Below are 27,489 nucleotides of genomic sequence, written 5' to 3'. Positions count from 1 at the left end.
ACACCATCCGCCTAATGAATTCCATCCACTCTGGCTCGCCAACCGACCCATGTCCCCACCACATCTACAACAAAGCAGACTCCATCATCGCACCCCATCTCCGTGATGTCATCAACTGCTCCTTCAACTCTGCTACCTTCCCAGAAAGTTGGAAACATGCCGAAGTCAGCGCCCTCCTGAAGAAACCCACAGCAGACCCCTCTGAACTTAAAAACTACCGCCCCATATCCCTCCTCCCATTCCCGGCCAAAGCCATTGAGAAAGCCGTCAATAGCCAACTCGCTGCCTTCCTCGAATCCAACAACTCCCTCGATCCCTCACAGTCCGGCTTTCGAGCCAAACACAGCACCGAAACCGCCCTCATCGCAGCAACAGACGACATCCGAACACTTCTAGACAACGGAGAAACAGTGGCCCTCATTCTACTCGATCTCTCCGCCGCCTTCGACACTGTCTGTCACAGCACCCTCATACAACGCCTCAGCAACATCGGCATGAAAGGAAAAGCCTTGGACTGGATCATCTCGTTACTAGCTGGGAGAACTCAGAAAGTCCAACTTCCCCCATTCAAATCAGAGGCCACCGAAGTCATCTGCGGTGTACCACAAGGATCATCACTCAGTCCCACCCTCTTCAACGTTTACATGAGTCCACTCGCTTCCATCACGCGTCAACACAACCTCAACATCATCTCCTACGCTGACGACACCCAGCTGATCCTTTCCCTCACCAAAGACCCCAACACCGCCAAAACCAATCTTCACGAAGGCATGAAAGAAGTAGCCATATGGATGAAAAACAGCCGCCTAAAACTTAACTCAGACAAAACGGAAGTGCTCATCCTAGGATCATCCCCCTCTGCCTGGGACGACTCATGGTGGCCTTCGGATCTGGGCTCTGCACCCATACCCACAGACCACGCACGTAACCTAGGCTTCATCCTAGACTCCTCACTCTCGATGACCAGACAAGTCAACGCCATCTCATCCTCCTGCTTCAACGTACTTCGTATGCTCAAAAAAATCTTCCATTGGATCCCCACCGAGACAAGAAAAACTGTCACCCACGCACTGGTTACGAGTCGACTAGACTACGGAAACACCCTCTACGCCGGAATTACAACCAAATTACAGAAAAAACTCCAACGCATCCAAAACGCATCAGCGAGACTCATTTTGGACATCCCTCGCCAAGATCACATTACCGGCCACCTGAAAGACCTCCACTGGCTTCCCGTCAACAAGAGAATAACATTCCGTCTCCTCACCCACGCACACAAGGCCCTCTACAAACTAGGACCCGAATGCCTCAACACTCGACTATCCTTCTACACACCCACCCGCCAACTAAGATCCTCCAATCAAGGCCTCGCCGCAGTTCCGCGTATCCAAAGATCCACCATGGGAGGTAGATCCTTCTCCTACTTGGCGGCCAAGACCTGGAACTCACTCCCCACTCACCTCCGCCTTACACAGAACCACATCTCCTTCAGAAAAGAACTTAAAACCTGGCTATTCGATAAATAATGAACCTCCTCCCCAAGCGCCTTCAGACCCTCTGGGTGAGTAGTGCGCTATACAAATTCTTGAACTTGAACAAGGGCTTCCCACCAATACACCTGTAGAGATGTCAAATATTTTAATGACTTTCAGCTCCTTTCTACCTAATGCTTTAGCCCCCTCACTCAAATAAAATATCGTCCCCCCAACTTCCAAAAGCCTAAATATTCCTTTATCATGTCGCAGTACACAGAGTAAATTGGCACTCTCTAAGCTCTGTCACCAGGAAAGCTACTACATTTGGTCTGCACATTGCATAATTACTTAGTGAGAGATCCCATCTAGCACAATACTTCCTACGCTCTGAAAACCCTTGCAGCAGTTAGTAGGAATTTACTTTAACAAGACTATTGAAAACAATACACAAACTGCAAAGTCAGTAATTGAGAGGCCTCAGGGGTTTACAGTATTTCATGAAAAGATAGCTCCTGCGGTGCCCACTATGATAGCTACTGATAGAAAATCTAGCATAGGTGGCATGATGTTAGGCTGGATGACAATTTCCCCTCCATACACCAATCTAGTGCTCAGAAGGGATGAGCACTTTGAAACAATTACAGACAGGGTAGAATCCAAGTATATCTAAGTAGCTCTCACTCCAACCAGAAGTAAAAATGCTATGGCATGCATGCCACTGTCTAGCTAAACAAATATATACTCTTCCAACTGAACAATAAGAACAGAAACGCAAAAGAGTATCAATTTTGTGGGAAGGAGCATAGGGGAGTGAGAAATATGCAAATAAAGAAGTATGACTGAAACAAGGTTGATGTGTAGGGGTACATACCTGCCTGCCATAGACACTGACACAAATACGCTTGCGGAGTACTAAATGCATTTCTGCTGGATGACTGAGCTGCACGGTCACACGCACAATCAAAAAAACTCTTTCATCTGCTGCTGTTCCTTTGCTGAGCTGAACACAATTGTGAACTGTACAGTCCCAAGAAGCTTCTGCTTTAACCTGTAAGGAAAACAGTATTTGGTTAAAAGATTTGCTGTTACTGACTTATACATCAAACTCTTACAACCTCACGTATGCCTCTTTTGCACTCAACTTGATATTTACTTTCCCCACAAGAGGCACCCACATTGAGCATTTCTTTGACTTTGGAACATAAAATCTGAACTTTGTTTCAACTCCACCTCTATGCTTAGTTATTTATGCTACAACTTTGTAGGCTTCTCAAACCCAAGGTGAATCATTTTACGGTAAATGTTGGGGAAGGATTGTTACCCATATGCTTTTGCTTACATTCGTTCTAGCATTTAATAGTAACAGAACCTTAGAATGTACTAGCTTTAGTAAAAGGATGTGCCCATTATCAATCATTGACGTGTTTCCATTAAACACTGTGGCTGAAAAACGATAAATACAATGATCTATCTTTGCAGACAAAGATAAAGTTATATCACTTCCTGAAATTCCATCCGGGTTAAAGAGCATGTATGGTCACTTTTACTATTTCTATGATGTTGGCGAAATGACATCAGGAACAACCACTGTTTACAACAATCAGACTCTAGTCCAGTTGGTGCTCAGTGAGTAATGAGAACTACTTGGAATGAGGAATGTTGATTCCAATATGACAGAGGGCACTCAAGAACTCTGGAAACTATTTATTTACCACTTTAAATGGACTATTACCGTAAAGAAGTCCCACCACATTAGCAAGCCAAGGTTTTGTAGCCGCTGTATTTCACCTTAACCAAAGGTCCACAACCTTCACCAATGCTACTGAATGCCTGGTCTCTAGGTGTTATCACAGTAAGACACACTAACCTCACTCTCATGATGTTTAGCTATCTGCAGTTCATAGAACTCCTCCTCGTCTTCAGCAGTGAGAGTAGCGTCCCATCCACCAGCTTCTGGCTCATCAAGGGCATCCTGGGAGCTAAAATCATCCGCTAGTACAAAGGAGAAAGTATTTAAGTTTCAATAAATTAATAATGCTCTGGTTGGCACCAGAACAAAAAGACTCTTCTTTATTAATGTAATGTAGTCTGCCACAAGACTGACACTTCCGCTGTACTTGTCATTATTAATGCAGATCAGATCCTTCTTCGAAAGGGCATACAAGGACGACACTGAGGGAAAAACAGGACCCTACAGCTTCACAAACTATGGGTTGCACCTCGCAGTACATCGATATGATAAAATCCTTAAAACTCTTTCAACCCCTCAAAGCCCCCTCATCCTTCACATCAGTTAAAGTCAGCTTTTGCTATCATGCTATTGACAAGTGTTAGTCACCTTGTCACCCGTACTAACTCACTGGGTCTATCTCATCAATTGTGACATAAATAAAAGGCATTGCCATTTAAAATGCCAATAGCTTAAACTCGCGAAACTGCGAGACCTACTGCATTGCAAATGCTTGTTCTATGTGTTTTTTGCTTATTTCCATATCATTTCTGTGAAGAGTAAGAACATGGTAATTAGTGGGACGAAGCACAAAATATGAACGCGCACTGCCAAATGATATATGCCATGCTTGTATTTTAAGTTACAAGTCAGACAAACTGACTTTGGAAAAGCTTTTTTAAATATGAAATATCGGTTTGTTTTGTAAATGCTTGTTTCTTTTAGAAGTTGTGAACTACAAGACTGTAATATGGAACAAGCATTTACAATGCAATAGGTCTCGCATTAATTAAGTTTGAGCTATTGGCATTGCTAAATATTTCAACACCAATTGTAACAAAAGTCTATAAATTGTAGGCCAAAAAAAGTGTATTTCTTTTTATAGCAATTATGGCATGCTGCGCTTTAGAATATGTTTAAAAGTAAAATGCGCCATACTGCGATTGCTACAATAGTTAATTGTGGCTGCGTTAACAATTGATGTGTGCACTGATGGCTGGTGGTGTGTGTACCTGTAGAAACTGTGCACTGATGGCTGGTGGTGTGTGTGGCTGGTGAAGGTGTGCACTGCCGGCTGGTGGTGTGTGTGCCTGGTGGAAGCGTGCACTGACGGCTGGTGGTGTGTGCCTAGTGAAAGCGTGCACTGACGGCTGGTAGTGTGTGTGTGCCTGGTGAAAGCGTGCACTGACGGCTGGTGGTGTGTGTGTGCCTGGTGAAAGCGTGCGCTGGTGGTGTGTGTGTGTGTGTGTGCCCGGTGAAAGCGTGCACTGAAATCTGGTGGTGTGTACCTAGAGGAAGCGTGAACTGACGGCTGGTGGTGTTTGTGCCCGGTGAAAGCGTGCACTGATGACTGATGGTGTCTGTGCCTGGTGAAAGTGTGCACTGATGGTGTGGTTGTGTGTGTGGTTGTGTGAGTGTGGTTGTATGTGTGGTTGTATGTGTGGTTGTGTGTGTTCTGTGTGTGTGAGCTGTTGTGTGTGAGCAGTTGTGTGTGTGCGGTTGTGTGTGTGCGGTTGTGTGTGTGCGGTTGTGTGTGTGCGGTTGTGTGTGTGCGGTTGTGTGTGTGTGGTTGTGTGTGTGTGGTTGTGTGTGTGTGGTTGTGTGTGTGTGGTTGTGTGTGTGTGGTTGTGTGTGTGTGGTTGTGTGGTTGTGTGTGTGTTTGTGGGTGTGTGTGTGTTTGTGGGTGTGTGTGTGTTTGTGGGTGTGTTTGTGTGTGAGGGTGTGGTTGTGTGTGTTTGGTGTGGTTGTGTGTGTGTGGTTGTGTGTGGTTGTGGTTGTGTGTGTGGTTGTGGTGGTGTGTGTGTGGTTGTGGTGTTGTGTGTGTGGTTGTGGTTTTGTGTGTGTGGTTGTGGTGTTGTGTGTGTGGTTGTGGTGTTGTGTGTGGTTGTGTGACTCCTTTGGCATTTCCAGATGTGAGACTTCAGAGCATACATCAGTTAAGAAGTTTTGCTGGTCAGTCGCGGCCGTAGAACACAGATAGTGGGGGCACTCCTGCACTCAGGGGGCTACGAGCCCCCCCCACCCCTAATCATACAGCACAGCTGTCAGACTCCTTGCACACACGCAGCCGCTGAGGCCCCGCGCATATAGCACAGCTGGCTGTCAGACTCCTATGCACACGCAGCCGGCTACGAGGCCCCCCAATTATACAGCGCAGGCCCCCCAATTATACAGCGCAACTAGATGTCAGACTCCTGGAACGCACCCGGTTGTGAGGTCCTGGGCATTCAGCGAAGATGCTGGCTGTCAGACTACTGAGCATGGATTCGGCTGACAGTACAACTGGCTGTCAGACTCCTGGGCAAGGACCAGACTGTGAAGATCCAGCTGGCTGTCATACCAGAAATCAGACTTATCTCATTCACGGCTTCCTTCAAGAAAGAAGTAAAATCTCTCCTCTTAGCTAAATTCACATGCATTTAGACTAATGTACCTCCGTTTTCATTATGGCTCCTCCAAAAACGTTGTAGAGTTATCACTTGCTCATCCTTGCTGGACATATTTGATGAACTTTCAGTTGCCCACCTTTACACCGCTGCTACCTCACCTTATTTACATTTGTCTAATTTGTTTGCTCAGATTTGCTAGATATATTTGTTTTAACTTTCATTCCTTGATTTCTGTACAGTGGCCCACCTATACAACGTTGCTATCTTACCTTGTTTTACATTTTGATCATTTTATTTTTGCTCTCCTTTGTATTATATTTTGTTTAGCTCCTCATCTGTTTTTATCCCATTTGTATGTAAAGCGCTCTGATATCCGCAAGGATCTTGTTCGCGCTCTATAAAACTTTCAAAATAAATAAATAAATACCTGGGCTTGCAGCTTTACCCTGAGACTTCGGGCATACAGCACAGCTGGCTGTCAGACTCTTGGGCACGCACCCGGCTGACTGACCCAGGCATACTGGCTGTCAGGGTTGCAGTAGTGCAGTCGTTACTTAATGCAACAGTGGATCAACGCCCCACTCACCAGGCAGCAAGGCAAACAGAGAGCAGGCCTGACCGGGTCATCTGGTGCCCCGCTGGTATCGCGCTGCTTGCAGGACGGGGTGGTGCAGTGCTTAAGATTAGCCAGTACGTTTTCTACAGGTCCCGTGTCACAGTGCGCAACGGCCAGTTGACTCACCCCATAAATGATGTCGCGCCTTATCAAGGCTCTTACCACTTTCATTCTGGGTCTTTCCTCCCAAAATGCTTTCTTGCCAAATTCTGCTATCGTTAGAAGCATTCTCAATCACAAACTCTTTATAAAATATTCAGATGCATCTTTCTTTCCCTTACTGCTTGGGACAAGCGTTTAGAGGCGTTTGTTTTTGCACTGGGCTCGATACAAACATCTCACTGTAATACTGTATACCATTATTGTATGCTATTGGCACGGGTGTGGCATTAGTTGTTACAGTTACATTTAAGAAGAGTTAATTTTATACAACTACTGCTCGTCGCCGCTACTTTGTCTCCTACGCAAGCACTCACTAAAGTAATACATAAATAAACATCAATGCAGTGCGCAGTGTATTCCTATATGGCGCTTATGGTCCCTTCACATATGTTCACCGGATCGATGGATGGAAAGACTGATGGATGGAGAGATGGATAATGGCTGGAGCGATTGATGTATGGAGAGACTGATGGAGAGATGGATAATGGATGGATAGATGGCTGGAGCTATTGATGTATGGGTGGATGAATGGAGAGATGGATGGATGGATGTATGGGTGGAGAGATGGATGGTTGGGTGGATGGAGAGATTGATGGATGAATAGACCACCAGCTCTGCTGGAAATTCGATTAATGACAACGTCTGCACAAAGATGTGACTAGTCAGCACTCACTGCCCCCTCCAGCACTGCACCCTGTAAGTGGGAGAAGGGAATAGACCCACATGACTTAGGCGTGTGTGATGGACCCCTATCCAAAGCCCTGCAACGTACTTCTGTCTGACACACCAGAAGGCTTCAGTAATTGCCCGGTCTGAGCGGCATAGCTTGTAGTGCCACATAGGATTGTCATGGCGGTCACCTCCAGGTAGCTCAGTTTAATAGGGGGCTGTAGAATGAGTGCCACCCAAGGCTTTAGTAAAGTATCTAGTCTAAGTGGTCCCATGACAGCCTTGGTTGCAGAGCTGTCTCCTTTCAGTGTTTACCTCTCTCTGACGGGAGGGGGCTGCACATTAAATGACGCACTTCCCGCTGACAGTCGAGGAGTGCAGTGGTTGTCTTCTCCTGGTGGTTTGGGGTCTTTGACACTAAAGGCAGCAGATTGAGTGCACCCCAAGGCTCCAGTAAAGTGTTTCAAGGAAGTGGTTTCGCTTCCTGTGGCAGACCGTGATTGCAGTGGTTGCCTACTCAGGGTGACTTGTTTTCTTCTGACAGCCAGGGCTGCAGGCGAAGTGACCGCTTGCCTCGGGCAGTCGAGAAGTTTAGTGGTTGTTAGCTCTCGGTGACACTGTGAAGGCTCCAGTAGTTGTTTTGTCCGAGTGAATGGGCCCCCTCCGGACTCGATCTAGAGCTCCCCAGCAGAAGTGCGGTGCTGACGGGGCCCCCTGGAGGGTGAGCCCCCCCCCGCACCACGGGGGCTGCAGGGGCCTGTGTTACGCCCCTGTCCCCAGAAAGCCGGGCGCTGCAGAGGGTGTCCTTAGGCCGACAAGGGTTCAAGTGGTTGTCTTTGAAGAGATGTAATATCTTTATTTCTCACACTGAGTACTCAAGATCTAGATGTCACAGTATGAGGCTGGAATGAGAAGCCTAGAATAATTAATGCTATAAAATATATTTGATTGCAGTGCAATAATATGGATCAGCTTCACAGCATGAAAATGAAGCAATACACAGGGCGCCTGTAACACGCGCACACTGCAACGGAACTAAGGAGACAGGATAGAACAGGGGACCCCGTTGGGTCTTTCTTTCAAGAACAGCAGGGAAAGCGTGGACGGACATGTCTCCTCTTGCGGCTGTCAGAAACCCATCCCTGGCTCCTAGTAAGTCAGCTACAATATTTTCTTGCAGATAACAATGGTGGCTGCCAGTGAGGGGGTTCTTTAACATATTTTTCAGAGCTCTGCTGCAAACAAACACATTTAGTGGTTGCATCCAAGCAGATAAAACAAACATTCTTGCGGAGCAAGCTCATTGGGTTTAGAGCCTGCTGCAGAGATCTACGTGCAATGTATAACTGTATCCTATGCTAAAATCGGAAGAAAAGGTGACATTCAGACAGCACTGAAAGCGATCGCTTTCGCTATTGTAAAAAAAAACACAAAAAAAACACGCCCGCGAGTGGTCAGCGCGCGCCACTGCGAAGCATATGTTTTCAATTATCGCGCCCTTGTCTGGGCACGATAATTGAAAACATATGGGCTTTGGTGCGCGTAACAGACACCAATAGGCCATGGGCAGAGATACGCGACCGCCTATAGCCTATTGCGTGTTCTGTTAAAAAACAACACGCACGCAAAGCCCAATCAAAATGGACCATAGGAAATTAACACGCACAAGCGTGTGGAATTTCCTGGTCCATTTTGAAAACCCGTACAAAAGGACTCTCGCCTGCGTGAACACTGCTGCGCAGTGTATCGCGCAAGGCGGGTGACCTAAAAAAGACTTTGTGGGGTCTATAACATCCCATTCACAAACTATGCTGAGAACTACAAAACTCTTATCTGGCTGACCTTGCTGGGCCTATGTTTGTTGATCACTGTACATACACACTTGTAATCTCGTTGTTATAATTTTTATGTGTGATCACTCAGGGTACTGAGTGCTTTATCACTTCTATCTAGTTTTGGATGACTTATGTACTCTAAATGTGATGCTAAACTCATGGAGACTAGCTGATGTTTCGGTGTTGCAGTAATTACATGGCTGCTGAAAATATTGAAATACTCTATATAAACTGCATGTATTGAATTGTTTGCAACATATATATTGAACATGTCATTGAGTAGGTCCACAGAGAACCACAATTTCTTATGCTACTGTTGGAAAGGTCCCAGGAGGCTTGTTTCCGGATCAGGGAAGACCTTGCTTGGCAGTTCAGGCTGGACTGTTCCCATGAGGCACAGGGTCAAGACAGATTTGCATATAGCTGAAGTGAGGTGGCAAAGTGAGCTAAAGTAATGATGATGGATTCAACCCAGATCTGTGTCTGAAAAGTTTCAGTGCTCCATCCATTATCTCCCTGTGTTTGCACTGTTGGAAAAGTGGCTGTTTTTGCTATATTTTTGATGAAATGTCCTCACTTAAGAGGTACCCCCCTGAATTCTGGCCACAGCTCTGCTTTGTTTAAACCTCACTAGTAAACAGAAAACTTTTTCTCCAAAGAGTCTTTGGCTGCGGAGACGCATATCTATTAGCATGTTTTGAATTTTGCTGGAGTACCGTGCTGATGAGATCCAACACAGGCTGTGTAGTACCACACCATATCACATGCACCATTCTACTTTGGTTGCATTTTCTCCACTGTACAAAGTGTATCTCATTAAGAAGAGGGGTGCAGATGCTCGGTGCTCTTTCTGTGCTTCCTGCCAAATCCATGATGAGAAGGCGGGGGACTGTTTTTGAGGAATTTCTTCCTCACTGTTGAGAGATTTTTTGAGAACCATCTGTACTTGGACTTCGAGTTCTTGTGGGAGGGCATGTAGATTTCTGCTTTAATTTCCTGGATGGGTTCAGGAGCACGATTTGCATTTGATTACCTTGTGTTCATATGCCTAAACATCACCGCATCTCCTCACATGACAGTCTGTGAATGACATTTCACAGCATTGTCTGGTGCAGAGTTTCAACCCAAATGACTTTGAAGGTGACATTTCATGAAATGCTTGGTTCAGTACATAGAAGAAAAATGTCACAACTGCAGAGTGAACATCAGCAACTCTAGACCTCGTCAAACTATCATCCACAATATCAAATAATGAACCACATGGCAACTCCTGAGATTGCCAGCCTATCTATGCCTGCCAGCGGAGGTTCATGCACATTTCCATTCATCATGTTTATAAATGGTCTCTAACACCCTAGCTGTTCGATAAGGGCTATGAATGACAAAAAACCCTTATTCACTTACTTTTAATTTTTAAACAAAGTGAAGGCAAACATAACATTCCAAAAAGGGTTCTTAAGGAACACTAAGCTCTTTTCACTGCACTGCATTTCAAGTTGTAATATAAAGAAGAGGACAACTAAAAAGGAACTGTAGAACACCTCACTTTACATGATACTTTGGTAAATAGAGGAGTCACCGACTGAAAAGAGATCTACTGTCTCATTAGTTATAAATATTGTGAGCTCCAAAAGTGAAAAATGATTAGCAGACACAAAGATATTTCAAACTCAAGTATTTTGGGTTAGGATACAAGCAATGAAGATAAATTACAATCGCATGAATCAACGGAAGTCAAATGGACAGCCCACTGAGAAGGACATTTCCATAGGCTACAATTTGAAAAATCAGACCGGTCAATGAAAATCAAAAAATTATAACTATATAGGTCAGTTTGACTTGCTTTGAACCAAGGCAATCACATTTTTATCTCTTTTCAGCAAGGCATCTGAATACAGAGTTTCCAGTCATAAGCAAGTGAAAAGGGTGACATCAATCCGTGGTGGTCCATTCGCACCAACTAAAGATGTGACCCCTTTACACTAACTTCCCATCAGTCTTCAACAAACTGACTACTGTCAGTAAACAAAACTATGACAACAATCCAGCTGCAGACATGGCCCAAGATGTGAAGACTAGTCTCAGACCTGCCTGAATAGCTGTGCAAAGGGATATAGAAAGTACATGGTGATATTTGAAAAGTAAAGCAGGGATAACCGGTAAACACAATTCTCATTAATTGCATTCTTACCAAAAAAGAACAAGGAATAGTAAAATGTATCAATAACCAAAACACTAACGTATATTTTTATTTAGTCTTCCACTATCCATCCTTCTCATCAACATATTTAATACACCTCAAAGACTCTAAATCCCTACCTCCTAATTAAGCCTGTTTAAAAATGGCCTACCGTTTAGATCCAAGAAAGTAACTGGTATATGGGTTTCCATTCCAGGTACAGGAGTCCTAAAACATAAGAAATGAAAGCAATGGTGAATAAATATGATTTACTTAAAATGTATGCTAAAAAACATTCACTTAACACAATGTAACTCTTGAAATTCGATCATGGCAAAAACGTTTGAGAACGGTCTCTATGGTGGTCAATTAGCGGCCTGCATGGTCTTCTACACGTTTAAGACAAACTTTTTATTTAGCACTTGTAAGAAATCTGATTTTTTATTGAGGGGGTTAAATCTTTCAAAAGCAACAACCACAACACTAGTGAGTGCGAACCACAAAAGTCACTAAATTAACCTGTGGTTAACTCTGGTAGCTTGGCACAAAGCAGCCCTGTTAAGTACTTATGCAGCACACAAACAGAAATAAAATGAAAACACACCACAAGAGATTTCCGACACCAATATAGAAATATTGAGTACAAATGTATAAATAAAATGAGACCAAAATGACAAATATCTAATCACTAAAACTGGAAATATTCCATTTTAAAGGCTTAAGTAGTAATAGCGCCAAGAAGCAGAAAGCGCTGAGTGTTTGTATCTGGTGACGCTAGACCAGGACAAAGTCACAAGCTCAAGCTGACAGCGATGGAGTGCAGGCCAGATACAGTGACTAAGTTAGTTCCGCTGAAAATGTTACCTTCACAAAGTCCAGCGAGCAGGGTTCAAAATTTAAGGATTTCACAGGAGTAGCTCAACTGATGCAAGTCAAGGGTCCAGGACCTGGAAAGCACCTCTTGGGGATCAAGAACTCGCTCCAATAGAGGCTTGCAGGGCTCAGGCAGGTCCAGTTGAAAGTCCAGGCAGGGCCAGTTCCAGAATGTCAGGGAGGCCTCTGGAGCTTGTTGTTTCCGTGTAGCCAGAATAGGAGATCAGCCAACTGACCCTGAGAGTCCCTCTGGTAGTGCTGGGTTCAAGGAAACGGTCCTCTCTCCATCATGGAGCAAGGCCAGCCTCAAGCGTCAGGAAGTCTTCTGAAGAACAAGGCAAGTCTCATGCAGCAGGGCAGTCTTCTGAGAAACAAGGCAGGCCTCAAGCAGCAGGACAGTCTTCTGAAAAATAAGAGTCCTTCCAAAGTCTTCCACAGGTCCAAGAATGTACTGAAGAGTAGGTCTGAGGGTCCACTATTTATTCCTGGTGCTAGCTTTGAAGTGTAATAAACTTCTGGAGTTTCCCCCACCATTAATGGTTCTGGAATTTCCTTCCTCCCTCCCAATGTCCCAAGATTTCTGGGGTGACATAAGCCTGGTATCAAGTTTTTTGCGAGAGTGCTGAGGCAGGTCCTTACAAATATAAGTGGGGGCAGGGATCAGCTCTGCCCCTCCAACCCTGACGACTATCTCCCAGCTATATCCTAGTCCTATTGTTCACGGTCTGCTCCAAATAAGCACTCCTGATGGAGGAGCAATTATCAGGCTGAGGCAGCTGGAAACTCATAGAAGGCCTCAGAGATTTTAGGGCAGGAAAATGCCAACTTTGTAAGTGTCATTTTCATAACTGAACTCTAAAATCCGACTTTGCCATTAAAAAGGAGTTTAAATTAAAATTCATTTGAATCCAAAATGAAGTTTCTATCTGCTCCCAATCAAAAGTCAGCACTTATTACATGCAATAAGGTAACCCAATGTTATCCAATGGGAGAGATAGACCATACAATAGTGAAAAAATGAATTTAGGAGTTTTTTACTACCAGGAAATGTAATACTTCAAAATACATGTCCTACTTTTTAAATACAATGCACCCTTCCCTATGGGCTGTTTATGGCTTACTTTAGGGGTGTCATGTATGTGTTAAAAAGAAAGGTTTAGACGTGGCAATAAGTTTATTCAGTCAGGTCGAATGTGCAGTTTAAAACTGCACACAGGCTGCAATGGCAAACCTGAGACATGTTTTAAAGGGCTACTTAAATGAGTAGCACAATAAGTGCTGCAGGCCCACTAGTAGTATTTAATTTCCAGGTCATAGGTACACGTAGAACCACTGTACTAGGGACCTACAAGTAAATTAAAAGTACCAATCAGGTGTAAACCAATTATAACATGTTCAAGGAGGAGAACACAAGCACTTTGTCAGTGGCTAGCAGTAATAAATAACACAGAGTCCTGAAAGCCAACTGAAATGGGTTAATAAATACCAAAGGGGTAAAGGCAAAAGGTTTGGGAGTGACCTCGCAGAGAGGGCCAGGTTCACCAGCACTTAATACCAGAGACAATGCAATTTCTAAGCAGTGTAAATTTCCGGTTTTATTATTAGCCAACCTATTGGTGTTACACACAGAAGAATGAAATGTTGAGTTGACCCTGCTGCGATCCAAATTTGGTAGGCCCATGGTTGAGTGCATAAGTCACTAATCTTTCTAGCAAACGCACACAGATATATTGTTCTCCTGAATTCTACAGTTAGTTTACAATAAGGAAAACGTCGTCATTATTTGCAGTAATGAATACCAAAGGACTACTCATAAGCAAACATTGGCTAACACACTCTTTACTTGGACTATGTTATACAGATTTAGAAATAACATGCTAAGGATACAGGAAAACAAAACGCCAAGATTAGACCTTAGAATACTTTGGGTGTGGCTAGTATGCTAAGATGCAGAGGCCATGCCTAGCATTTTGTAAAGTTCTCCTCTCATTGTCAGATTTCTGAGGAAAATGTCACATCTGGAAGTTTGCACATCTCACATGGAGGTTTATTTGTCTATATTCACTTCTTGGTATGATGAATATTCATACTACACTTCCTCAACTCAAGGACATTTGCTGAACTAGTCAATTTAAGTCTGAAGAGTATGCTTCAAAATTGATAGAACTAGCATCTCTTTCTAGAGACTGGTACTTTAACCCCTTCCATGCTCATGACGAGCTGAGCTCGTCATGAGTTGCGCCGCTCGCATGCTCATGACTAAGCTCAGCTCGTCATGTAACGTGTTGTTTTTTTAAACGCCGCACAGCGCGAAAAAAGCCGCCGCACGCATGCGGTTAAGTAGCTCATACAAAATCACAACACATGAACAGAAATCAGGCGATTATTTGTTTCCTGCGCTAATTTAGAAGAACACCAATAAAAAACTGTATTTAAAGAAATGTGTATAGAATGAGCCCTTTTGATTATCAATAAGTAGGTGGTCTTGTTTGCTATTAAAATAATGAGGTGTGGGTGAAACACTAGAGTAAAGATGTTGAGGTGCATTATGTAGAATAAAGTGCACATGGGTATCAAACTCAATGTGATTACTGATAACATCACTTTGTCAGTAGATAAAATGTCTACCTCACAGCTTAGCTTAGGAGTGATGATTGGGCCAGCAGTCTTGAAGGTTTTAAAGTTAATATCACAAATTTTCGGGATGCAAAAAGTGGTACAAGAGCTTTGCAATTCACAATTTGTTGAAGCAATGGCTCAAGATGGGAAACATATCATCAACCCTCTACTATGCCACAACCTTGATCAAAAAAATTCGAGAGCCCTAAAGTGAAGTGAACCTTTTGTGGGGGTTCCCTATATTATCTACCCCTCATTATTTATTATCAAGGGGTGAGTGGTATGGCAGCTGGGTATAAAATGAACAGGTTCTGCCTTTTCTTTAGGACTCTATTAATTTTTGTTACCTCTGGCAGGTAACAAAATAAAGACAAAAAAAGTAGTAAACAAGCATATAATAATAGCAAACCACGACTGTTGAGCAGCGGAGTAGCAACTGCAAAAGTCACGGTGATGGCAAAATGTGTAAGGGAGCCTCTACCTTAGAGAGTACATAATAATCCACTAATTATTGTTAAAATGAACAAGAAAGGTTTAGGATATCTTGAGTAGATGCATAACCTGCTTGAGTGGAAAAACCTCAAACTCTTGCAAAGAAAACATCTCAAATGATCATGAAAAAACTAAAAGGTTGGGGGGTCAACACAAATAAAGTTCATAAATAGCATAAACAAGAACTAATGAGCAAAGGAAACCTGCCAAAGCAAACAGTTTTTTTTATCAAAGCAGAAAGATAGACTATTCTGGGTCAATGTTGTTTGTTTCCTAAGAGTGCCTTATTTGACCTCAATCTAAGTGAAATTAAAATACTGAAATTACTCAACATCTTTTTGTGATTAGGTACATTGGACTATTTGCCATTCATCTAAACCTCAAAGAGCAGGATGGCAGGCAGAATTCCTCCTTACTTAATTCTGTTAATTTCATACTTAAAAGATTATTCTCAGCACTTGCTGACTGAGGAGTTCTTGAACTTTAAAGCCATGCCCACATTAATGAAGCAGTTTTACGATTTTGAATGTCTATAAGCAAATGACTCAGGTCATTTCTATCAGCTAATTTTGGGATGAGACTATCTGAAGTGCATTTTTTTCTTAATAGCTTCATTCACAAATGGAAAAAATAACTGTGTTCATATGCAACAAGTAATGAAAAAGTAGTTTGCAATGTGACTCATAGATTTCATGTTCATCAGCCCCAATAGTGCAGCATGTGGCTTATAAACCAATTCATTCCCTGTGGCCAGAAAGGAATGTAAACATTGGGATGAGGTTCTTGTTTGTTGATGGCAGCACACATCGTACACAACAAAATGCAATTCACTTAAAAGTACTCTTAATTATTGTTATTGCTTAACAGATGGCTCTATTTAGAACTGCTATTCAGAATCTACCCATGAGGGCTATTCTTCAATACATTTACAAATACCACATCACAATGTTTATTCCTACCATATACAACAAAAACAACTCATCCTATGACAGTTTTTATGATGCAGAACTGGCACCTCAAGTGACCTACAGGCATGTAATAAGACAGATTGAGCTGACTTGTATCTGTAGTGAAACTTGCGTCCTTAGTGATTTTCTGAATTAAAAGTGGTTTCCAGTTTTCCTTAAAACTAATTTAAGTGCATTTCAGAATTGGGTTGCTGCCACCGAGAAAGGGCAAATACATTGAGATGCTACAAACAACAAATGGAATATTTCCTTTGACAATGAAATGTGCGTTACACTTATAACCCAACATCATAGTGTTCAATTGACCTTAAAAGCTCGAGGTGGCCTCACGGGTATTCAAACCTGTGCGACCTGCCAGTTGAAGGAGCTCAGTCCACTGAGCTTTTTATTTTATTTTTAAACCAGATATGAAATTTCATTGCCAGTTCTGTAAAGGAAAGTCATTTATAAAAACCTAAATAAAAAAATTTGCATTCCAGACATAGTATATCATTTATCGAATCTACCAGGAGGCAACTAATAAGTAGAGTTTTCTATGTAGGACATAGTGAGGGATGTTTCAGTTAGACAGTTGAACTGACACACAGATGGTAAGCTAAAGTAAAACACATACATTCTATTTTAGCCATATTGGAGAGAAAAAGCATGGAACCGATCTGGTGCAGAAATGTGAAGCTTGTGGATCAGTGTGGTGCAGAGCGGGTTCATCTTGTAATCTAAATCCCTAAAGCGGATGTAATAGTATCCAAACCGCCATGTGATTAAGAGAATGGAGAATCTGTGAAGGTAGAGTTGCAAGGCCCATTTGCCACACAAAATGTGCAGGACGTCCTTAGCAGAGGAAAAGGTTCTTTGAAAGATCTTTTCATGACTGAAGACAAACACTGATCCTTAACCATAAGATTTACAGATGCTCCTGGCTTCAAAAATATTATCAAATAACCAACCGAGACGGGCCACTAGAGTGACTAGTTTACCAAGTAGTGTCTGACACCACAGGAATAGTTTAAAAGAACCCTCACACACCAACCTAGTTGGTGACATGCTTCATCATTGGGTTCCCAGTTGGGTAGTCGAATGCTACCCAACTGTGCTGAGACACCTGATTACCTGTGCTTTGATATTATGGGATTGCATGTTGGTTTAACACACACTTGGAGAGGGACCTTTCCAGGGAGAAGAGCTATGCTGTTCCTATGATGTAAAACTACCATCTAGACACTAAGGTATGAGGTCTGCTGACAAAGCCCAAAGATCTTCCTTTATAAAATAAAAAAATATTCTTTCCAAGGGGAGGGTGGTTAGGTCTTATAGTCCTTTATCCACTGTCTGTATATGAGGACTTCCCCTTTCATAGTCTATGGACTTGCTACAATGCTAACTGTTTTAGGTGTATGCATTATGCTGCTGGTAGTGGCTCGTATACTGCATTATTGAGCACTATAGTTGAAATAAACATTTTGAACTATAACAGTGACTCTGTTTTTCTTTATTATGGACAAGTATGAGTGAACGAAAGGGTACGTCTTGCTACCGCGATTCCAGAGAGAGTCAGGAGTGATGTGTTCTGGGTTGTCTAATCATTTGTAGCTTCGTGATTATGTAGGAGAACAAATGACACTACAGCTAGTGGATTCTCTGATTTTTGGTACTGAGGCAATAGGAAGGCTTAGCCCCTACACATCGAGGTCTGTTGTCCTGCGCATAGTTCTGTGTATGTGCAGAATCCATGCAACAAACCCCTTCCAGCCAATTAAAAGTATCCTAAAAAACCCTTAATACCCCTTAAGTGGAGGGAGGAGCTACGCTCGCAACCAAGATGGCCGCATAGGCTCCCGGCTCCCTGACCTCCGTCCCCCGCCGGATAATCCTGACTTTCCACCCTGCCTCCGGGTGTGTGAACCACTACGTTACATTTTGGTGCGATCCCGGGATTTTTTCCAGCTTTGTAGACGAAGTTACGTCGAGTTTTAGTTTTGGGCCTACACCAGCTTTGTGACGCGGGACTCGAGTACTGGCCCAGCCGAGTTCCAGTTGAATAACAACGGCTGTGGGTGATCATCAGGGTCCGGTCCTTGGACGTGGAAACATTTTTAAGCACGATTTTGACGGCGGTTGTTTCTCTAGCCTACAATTGATGGAGGGTTGACGAGGCACGACAGTGCGCTGCGGGGTGGGTCCCTGGCCCGAGGACCCGGTTTGCCACACGCCAGTGTTTTCCGGGTTGGGATTTACGCCTGTGGCATCCGGGACCTGAATCGCGACCTTGGTAAGTCCTCGGTCTCCCTCCGTGACGGTCCGCCCCAAAATTAGCCGATTTCCCCGGGGTAGGCCGGCCTCGGGGGGACGCGACCATGGATATCTCGGAACAGGATTCCGTGGGACGGACTGAGTCTGACCCGTCGATACGATCTGTATTGGCAGCGCTCTGGGCCCTGCATTCCCTGGTGGAGTTCATTGTCCGGAAAATGATTGCGACTGCACACGGACTTGGACAAGTGGGACCAAACCCTGCACCATCTCAATATCCTGATAAGCCTATATCACCCACGGCAGTCCCCGTAGCGGCAATGGGCCCTGTGCCACGAGAGGTGTCGGAGCTTCATGGCAATATGATGGCCGATAATCGTGTACTCGACGTGCTCTATGGATTGCCAAGCCCACCATCATTGCCTTCCAAGTTTGTTTTCATTGTCGCTCCCCTTCCAGATGCTCATGCTTGGAACTTTCTATGGAGTGATTCAGTTTTCTACCCCTCTTCGTCGCTTTTAATATCCCTCCAGAGACAAAGACGCAGAGTGCATATGTTGATGAGGGTCACCGTTGATGCCGATGGAATTTCCAGGGACTTTATAACTTTGCGTCGCCCCACATGGAACTTTACTGACCTCTTTACACATTTTGACTACCCTGCGGAGGAGACAGCCTGTCTGGAAGGGGCTTGTAGGACTGATCGGAAGGGTCAAGGATGAGACGGACTGTTGGGGTTTGGCACCATGGGTTTTCTGAACTGGGCTCCATTACAATTGTATTTATGGGAGGTAGGGTGGTGCTTACTGTTCCCCCTGTTTAGTTTTTAAATTTGCTTTTCTATAGAGTTCTGTGTTTATTATGGGGATTTTTGGTTCTGGAGGGAGGACCGGGGGCCCGTATTGAGATGTCCTCCTCCAAGTTTTACTACTTTTAGTACCTAGTTAGATGGGGCGACAGGCACGCAGCTAGTTGGGGATAGGGCGCAAGCCATATGCTGGGGTGCAGGGTGGGGGTAGGGGTGTTTTGTTTAGATTGTATTTGTAGTTTTTTGTTTGCAATCCTTCAAAATCCTGATATAGGTGGTCTTTTTGAGTAGCGGTTTTGTGCTATGGGGTAGACGGGTTCTGGTGGCGAAACTACTTGCGTGAGTTACCCAATTGTCGCTTAATTTCACTGTGTTCGATGTGTAGATGTAACATTATAACCTTATTGCTGCACCCTCTCCCCTCCCTTCTATGCTGGGCTGTTATTCAATGTTTATCCTGTTTATATGGGGAGGAGGGATGGGTGGTAGACGTTTGGTTTGACTATCCTGAAAGTAGTGCAGACATGCACCAGATGTAACACGTGAGCAGACTTTCTTGATGATTTTCCGTCTATATACCCTGTATGTTTCTTATTGATCCTTCATTCCGCGATGTAAGCCACCTGTTATTATTGTTATTTTCCTTGTTTTTTCAATAAAAAGATTTTTTAAAAAATACCCCTTAATGGCATAATACTATAATAAAACAAAATTAATATTTGTAATTTAGTTAAATGTGTGTGCAGGTGTAAATTAGTTATCTGGGTGGTAAAGTACTGTGTTGTAAAAGTACAAAGAACACCGTTTGTGGTACTTACCTGTCATGTAAAAACAGGGTGGTACTAACCTGCGTTGTAATAATGTTGTAAAAACAGCACTGTGATGGGAGGATATCTTAAAGAATGGAATAACAATTTAATGAAAAGGTAAGCACATTATTCCCTAGTGTAGAGCCAAGGAATAGAATAGCAGCCAAATGAGCACACTGGAATATTTTGATCTCCTTATTGGGCAAAGGAAGTTCAATTAGACAAAAACACACAAACAACAATCTCTTCAGGAAAAATACACCAAAGCCAAGAGACAGACAAAATAGCCCAATTTTCGTGAGAAAAGTTCTAGTATCTGGGGGAATACTTAATGTGATATTGGACAGCAGCAGACTCATGAACCAGAACTGATTAGGTCATGTTAAAGTTATAAGAGTAAGGGAACTACTGTAGACACATCTCTTCGTTTCTGAAGACTAGAAGATAGAAATTAAGTGTATTTGCACCAAGAACACATATTGTCATTTAGGATGGTGACAAACAAATATATTACATCTCACCAATAGCTACGTAAAAATAAGCAGGCAACACAACTTTAGAATGACTAAGTCAATGTGAATGGCCTTACAGGACACTGAATACTCCAATAAAGTAACATGTAAACAAAGCTTGTGGATACGAGTGATTGCCCACCTTCAGTCAACAATAGCAGGAGCAGCAAATGAGATATTGACGGATGCAGTGCATGACAGACACATTGTCTGTAGGGTTCAGAGCAAACCTCCTACCACTCATGGACTGGATGGAAAGTTTTCAAAGGTAAGAAAGGGGCTTTAGTTTCAGCACTCATTTGTGCACGACAGACCGACTCCTACAACATCAGGCGGGAAAGGGGTCACCCTTCTACTATTACTCCAAAATGGTGACATCTTAAGACACTGGACGTCTGTGAAAATATTGCAGGGGAAAGAATGGTGAATCCAAACACAGATTAGTTTGTCCTAAGGCAAAGCAATGCATCGGAAAACGACTAACCAAAAGAGACAGATATAAGATGAGAAAAAGAGTCCTAGCATTTGCAGGAGCCATCACAAAGTAGTCTGGCGAAGAGCATCTTCAATGGCAGAAAGTCTCTTGCAAGAAGGGAAACCATCCCCTTGAGGGCAATCTGAATTTTCCAGGTATCTGACCTGATTAAACAGACATTCACATACCGATAGTCGTGCACACTCAGAGTTGGGCAAAAACTCTAAGAGCTACATATACACAACAGTGAGATCCTGTAATGGCAGTGTTAGCCTACCACTACAGGTATAAGACGTTTTGTGGAGGAGCTACGGGTTGACCCGTTGGCCAGTCATAAAGGAATACTACAGATATGTGGCAAAGGATTCAGTCTGTTCATATTACACTCATTCCTAACAAAGCAGAGCTTCACTTTAGGAGGCAATTTTAACCCTTTTTTAATTAGTTGATTATTGATGATAGTAAAGAAAGAAAACACCCCTTAACAAAGGTTTTGCAAGAGAACACACACGTGCACAATCTCTAATTGGAATTTGTTTTTTGTGAACTGGGCCATCAAAGCAATACTATAATAATACAAGACCTACACTCTAAAAATTAAGTCTAAAGAAGCTTTATTTTTACTAAAGCTTCTTTGGAATTGGTCCTTAGAGGCACACTTTTTTATTTTATTAGTTATGTTTTCTATTTAAAAGGTTAAGATTCACTTTGTATCTGGAATTTATTGCTTTAATAAAACACCCTATTTGCAACAAGTCCATATAGATTAATACAGCACAATAGGAAAATCAGTGGGGGAGTGGGTAGATGGGAGTAAATTTTCCAAGAACCACAAGAATTTCTACCACATTACTTGTTTCAATACCAATGCTGCAGTGCTTGCTTTGAAGAATATGCAAGCGAGGCCGCAAGGCACTGCCCTGCAGGAAGCAGGGCTAGTAGCAGATCAATTTAAGCATAAATGAAAATTGGGCACTTTACATGGGTCTGATGATTATTTCCAATAGTTTGTCAATTCTCTTTGCACTGTAGGCTTATCAGCACTACTTTGCTCCCATTGTGGCGCAATAAGGCAGTAGGAAGACATGTAAAAAGAGAAGAAAACTCATCATGGCCAAAAAAGTTAGATAATAAAAGGATAGTGGTTGATTGCAGTACCTTAAAAATGCAAGGTTCATTTGAAATGGCAGTGGATCTGATCTGTACAGAGACACTGTCTCAGACGAAGTTGCTTATTTGGAGGAAGGAAAAGGAGGGATGAAGGAGGTACTTGAAGCAAGTGAAAACTCCCAGCTAGAAACCAGAAAAGGGGCTTCCAGCTAAACAGATGAGCTGCTGGATATCTGAGGGCTTGTCCATATATTGTAAGTTCAGCGCTCACAGACTGCTTTTAATCAGAAAAACAAATCGCTGTGCAGAAACGTTATACAAATAACACATCTATGTTCTTTTGCCAAGGTTTACACAATTTAATTTTCCAACCATTACTTCAGCTGTCATGAATTGTATTATATTGACAGCCTGTTAATAGGCCTTTTATTGTAGTTGCTCTGTGACCGAATTTTTCAGTTGCTTAGTATTTTATTGCATAGATTCCCTGTACTTTAGCTGATCTAGAATTTTTGCTTTGTGCACGGTTTGTTATTTACTTTTACCTTCCTGGTTCATCAATGGAGCGGACCACTGGTTTTTGCTAAACTGGGTAATTTACCTGCTTTCAGAGCCTTCAGAGATGTATAGATGGTCAGCAATTGTTTCACTTTTCGCAGACCTGTGCCTACTTTGCTCTTCCACCTGTTGTACATATACCTAGCAAGGGACTTACCACTCTGCTGGTGCTCCAGGAATGCCGCTTCCTGCAGAAGGCACCAGAACAGCATTTCTTTCCTCAGTTAGCGTCAGTCTCATTTCTAACAGCTGAGCTTCCCGATCAGCATCATCCTCGGTTTTATCTAGAATCAGCAAGGAAAAACTCACAGTTATGAACGAAAGGTAAGCTTATGGAATTCTAAAAAAACCACCCAATTTTTACAGTGCACAATTCAGGGAACAACCTATACTGAACAGATCACAAAGTGTCAAGTATGTTTAGCATCCATCTAGACATTGAGGAAGTCATTAAAGGGCAATATGCTTTAGGAGTTCCTCTGAGTGCCCATGGTCTTGCAGCATAGTCGAGATGGAATGGTCCCGCAGGTGGACTGATGCAAACAGTAGCCTAGATAAATGTAATAACAACCTTATTTCAAAGTTCATGATTAACAGTTAAGCAAGTTATATATTGCAGCTTTAGCTACACAGCAACGAAGCGCTATACAGAGTATATTTTACAACGAGGGTGTAAGTTGGTGTGGGAAGTGAGCGAATCGGCAAGAAAATTGAGCACACAGTGATTATAGTAAGGGGGAGTGGATACAGAGAAGTGGATCATGGGAAGCTATGAATCGGCTTATTGTTCAAATGGGTGACCATCTCGGTGAGGGGCAACAGCACAGTAAGCATCAACCACAACTATGTTTTGGCAAGATTATCCATCATCAAGTAAATTATGTGTTTAATCAGACGTTCTTTCACTTAGTAGAGAGAGGGGGTGGTTAGAGGAAACGTGCAGTAATCCAGTATTGACACAAACAGATTCAAGTCGGAGATTCCGATACAGTTGGCCGACTCAAAATTTGTCTTAATAAGAGAATGACCAGTATGCTCCTCCCTACCTGCTTCCGTGTACGCTCATGCTTTTAGAAGGAAAGCAATGTGTTTTGGAAATATCTAAATGATGTTAACTTGATATCAACATGATTGAAGGACAGGAAGAGTATGCCTTCTTAGAAATCAGTGTAGTAGGAACTGATTTTTGAATATTCTGAGGCGAAAAGGGCATTAAAGCTATAGTGTGACTGTTTGAAGGATACGAACTGACGCTCAAGAACCCATGACACTCAACAATTTTATGAGTTTTAACCATCACCGAATGGTAGTATGATTAAGACAGAATGGAATATTAGCCTAAATTATGAACTCTCCCTTTGGATACCTTTATTTCATTGATTTATTGGGTGATAAATGTGGAGTGTATTTGTTTGGAATGTTCTGAATAAAATAAAGTTTCCAAGACCACAAAAAAGCTATTATTCTGCAGGTGCAGGTATCCAGCATAAATATATTTCATAGGTTAACATTCCGGTGTAATTCCCAGTCATCCAGCAGGAAATAGGTCTTCGCAGAGATACTGCTGTTGGGCACATTCACCTGCAGTCTTCAGGTACACCTAGCGATTGAAACTATAGCTGCTCAGGGCCCAGACTGTTGAAAAGATGATGTACCTGGTATGTCTCTTTCCTTAAAAGAGCTAAATGCATACTGGGTTTGAAAGATCATCTTCCAAAAGTCAGTTTACAACTATTGATAATGCTGTGTCCCCTCGTGTCCGTTGTCACTCGTGCTTGCTAGCAAAGAACAAGTATTTCTTGTTGGCTCTCATCAGCAGGTCTAGGAGCCAGAAGTCACTTGTGGCAAGTGTTCTTGTTTCTGCTGAATGAGGAGTGGCTACTAATTCCTCCAGCAACTTCATGTGCCTGTGTTTATGTAGTCTTCAGTTGACCCGGAGGGAGTTCTCTTTGGGAATTTCAGCGTGCGTATAAACTGGATGATGTCTGTAGGCTAAAGGAAACCCTTAATATTATGTAGCCCAGGGAAGTGCAGCCTAAATGTAGCTCAACCTAAAAGGCTACAGCACTGGGCCACCGTGTGGAGACTCACACTGCCAATTGCGTGCTTTCATTTTTGAAAGCCACATGCAAAGGTCAATTCAATTCAATTAGCTTTATTCGATTTTGGTTTAAAATCATAAAAGCGTAGTTAAAAACAGTCATAAAAACAAACATGCAATAGCACAAAGTATCTACAAGTTAAAAAACTTAGGCCCAGCCTATGGGAATGATTTTCTTATTGTTTACGTGCTTTTCACAGGATTAGCATTCACAGTTCTACCATTACATCAGATTGTCACTTACTAGAAGCAAATTAATAGAACTTTCCATGCTTATAGCTATTGTACATTGGTTCGAGTCGATTAGAAGCGGAAAAGCTACTGCCATTCAATACACAGACGCTTCTACCCGTCGAATGGTTATACCCTGTCTTTGGTCTTGATAGTGGGGTGTATGACGCGCTGGGGTAAAAATCATGTAAATCCCAGGTGGATATAGGGCCGTCTCCTTCTTGGGGCTGCCAGGTTTGCAGGTACGGGACAATATGTCTGTTCCTAAATTTAACTAGCACTAGATCACCGGGAATGTCTTTGGGAGAGAACCTAACCAGCCTACCCTTCTGACACTCACTATTCTTCCATTAAGGTCGTTTGGCAGGGGTCTATTTTTTGTTAACCAAAACATAACCTTGTTTAGTAGGTCTTCTTGTCTTTCGACTTTTCCATAAGTGAGTGCTGGTACTCCGGAAAGGACATACACAAATGGGGCGGCCTCCGGTGGTAGGTGTATATAAGGTGCTTTATTAAGCTCTGCTCTAGGAGCAGTATACTGTACTAATACAGGTTTAGAAGGGATCTTAGGAGCATTTGGGGCTGATGTATTAAGGGCTAGGGACCGAATCTGAACATTAATGCTTTGTGTAGTTAACGTAGGCACTTTGGAGGCAGCAGGTGACAGAGCGGTTAGATGATACAAAGTTTTTAATGGGTGGCAAGTTGGCCTTGATCATTTCTTCTAGTCCCGCCAGCCTATCCCCTAGAGTGTTTAATTTTTCAACCAACGGCGATATAATAGATTTGACCAGTAGTTCAATCTGGGACAGTAAAGCCAACTGGGAGGGAGGTGGTAGATGGTCTAATTCTTCGGTAGCCTTTGAGGTTAAAGGTGAATTAGTGATGGACAATGAGGGGCTTACGCACAGTTTTTGTAGCTTTGGGTGATTTCCATTGTGTTTATCCCCCTCGTGCTTCCTTTTAACGGATGAGACCTGGGGGAGTGCTATGGTTTGGGTGTTAACTTTTTTAGGTAGAAGGGGGGGGTTCCAGCGGGCAGTCGTTAGGGGATAGTGTCCCGTTAGTATTTGCAGGACAAGGTGGAGCACTATTTTGTTCGATTCTCGGTTCCACTGGAACATACCTAGTTTTACACAGAATATTTAGTTCCTCTACCAGTGAGAGGCTTTGCACAATACCGGCTGTTAGTGAAGGAGAGACTTGGGTGATTATGCTATCTACGGACTGGCGAGAAATATTTTCATCTGTTTCTCTAGGAATGGGCAATATTATCCCATTTAGATGGTGGTCTTGTGTCCCATGGCACGAACCCTTCTGAGGGATGGCTTTTCTGTTAACCCCCTTATGAGTCATAATGTGGCTTGCTTATGGCTGAGATGGATGTGGGTAATACCAAGCAGTGACACGATCAGGAAATTTTAGTGTACGAAAGTTAAAGTCCACTAATAAAGTCAAATCAAATAGTAGGTTAGACCACAAAGTATGGAGTCCAAGTCTCTTTACCTCCTCTTTTGGTAAAGCCAAGGGGGGTGGTCCGTCCCGTCCTCCTCAGGCCTCAGAGGGCCATAGAGGGCCCGCTCTTTGCCCGGGCTTAGCCCGGCGCCGTCCCGCGTTGCGGGACACCAGATGTGGCTAAATAACCCTGGTGGTGAGGGGCTGCCGTTCCTGCTCGCGGCTCCGTTCGCTGCTGGGACACAGAGTCCCAATGCCTGCTCCCACTGCTGGTATCCTCCGAGCCTCCTGGTGCCCGCTCCCACTGCAGGTATCCCCAGAGCTGTTCTCAGTTCCCCACGAAGCGTCTCCCGTGAAGCGGGAGGCGCGAGATGCAAATGAAGTCCCGGTGGGGAGGGGGGAGGGACTGCTGCTCCTGCTCGCGGCTCCGTTCGCTAATGGGACACCGAGTCCCGATGCCTGCTCCCACTGCAGGTATCCCCCGAGCCTCCTGGTGCCTGTGATAGAGCAAGATTTCGCATCGCGACTTGCTCGAGTCAAGAACCTTGAAAATCTATTATAATCTCGTAACTTCAATTGTTTGTTTTACTAATTTTATGTATTTTGAATGTGCGTGGGTATCATAGAGATGCTTGCTTATGTGTTTTACTAATACGATTAATTCTTGTCCCTAAAATGGCCGCTGCTTGACTTTCCTCTTCTGCGCATGCGTCAGTCACACTCACGTGACTTTGCGTAGAGATAGTTTTGGAGGGAAAGGGTGCGCATGCGTAATAGCCACAAGATGGCCTTTCCCTGTATTAACGTGGTGAAGCTTGTGCTGTTGCTCTCGTGTCGTTATATATTGCACTAATATTTAAATTGCATAGTATATTTTTATGATGATAAACGTGAAGTACGAAAATATGACATATAATGCTTTTGTTTATTTCCATGTACTAATTTGTTTTCGCT

At 43.2% G+C, this 27,489-nt stretch overlaps 1 protein-coding gene across 2 annotated transcripts in view; it reads right to left on the bottom strand.

Annotated features, from left to right (window-relative positions):
* The window catches only part of KIF13B (kinesin family member 13B), a 701,202-nt gene that overhangs the window by 147,521 nt on the left and 526,192 nt on the right, over positions 1–27,489 (bottom strand). For both annotated transcript variants that reach the window (XM_078649880.1, XM_078649879.1), the window contains 4 exons: positions 22,906–23,032; positions 11,447–11,502; positions 3,343–3,467; positions 2,347–2,523 (listed from right to left, as the gene is read on the bottom strand). In XM_078649880.1, coding sequence (XP_078506006.1) covers positions 2,347–2,523; positions 3,343–3,467; positions 11,447–11,502; positions 22,906–23,032 — 485 coding nt within the window. The remainder of the gene's footprint in view (positions 1–2,346; positions 2,524–3,342; positions 3,468–11,446; positions 11,503–22,905; positions 23,033–27,489) is intronic.

The sequence above is a fragment of the Lissotriton helveticus genome, chromosome 6 (assembly GCF_964261635.1).
Source record: "Lissotriton helveticus chromosome 6, aLisHel1.1, whole genome shotgun sequence".
NCBI classification, from domain to species: Eukaryota; Metazoa; Chordata; class Amphibia; order Caudata; family Salamandridae; genus Lissotriton; species Lissotriton helveticus.
The sequence above is the reverse complement of the archived record's forward strand: the minus strand, read 5'-3'. Positions and strand labels throughout refer to the sequence as shown.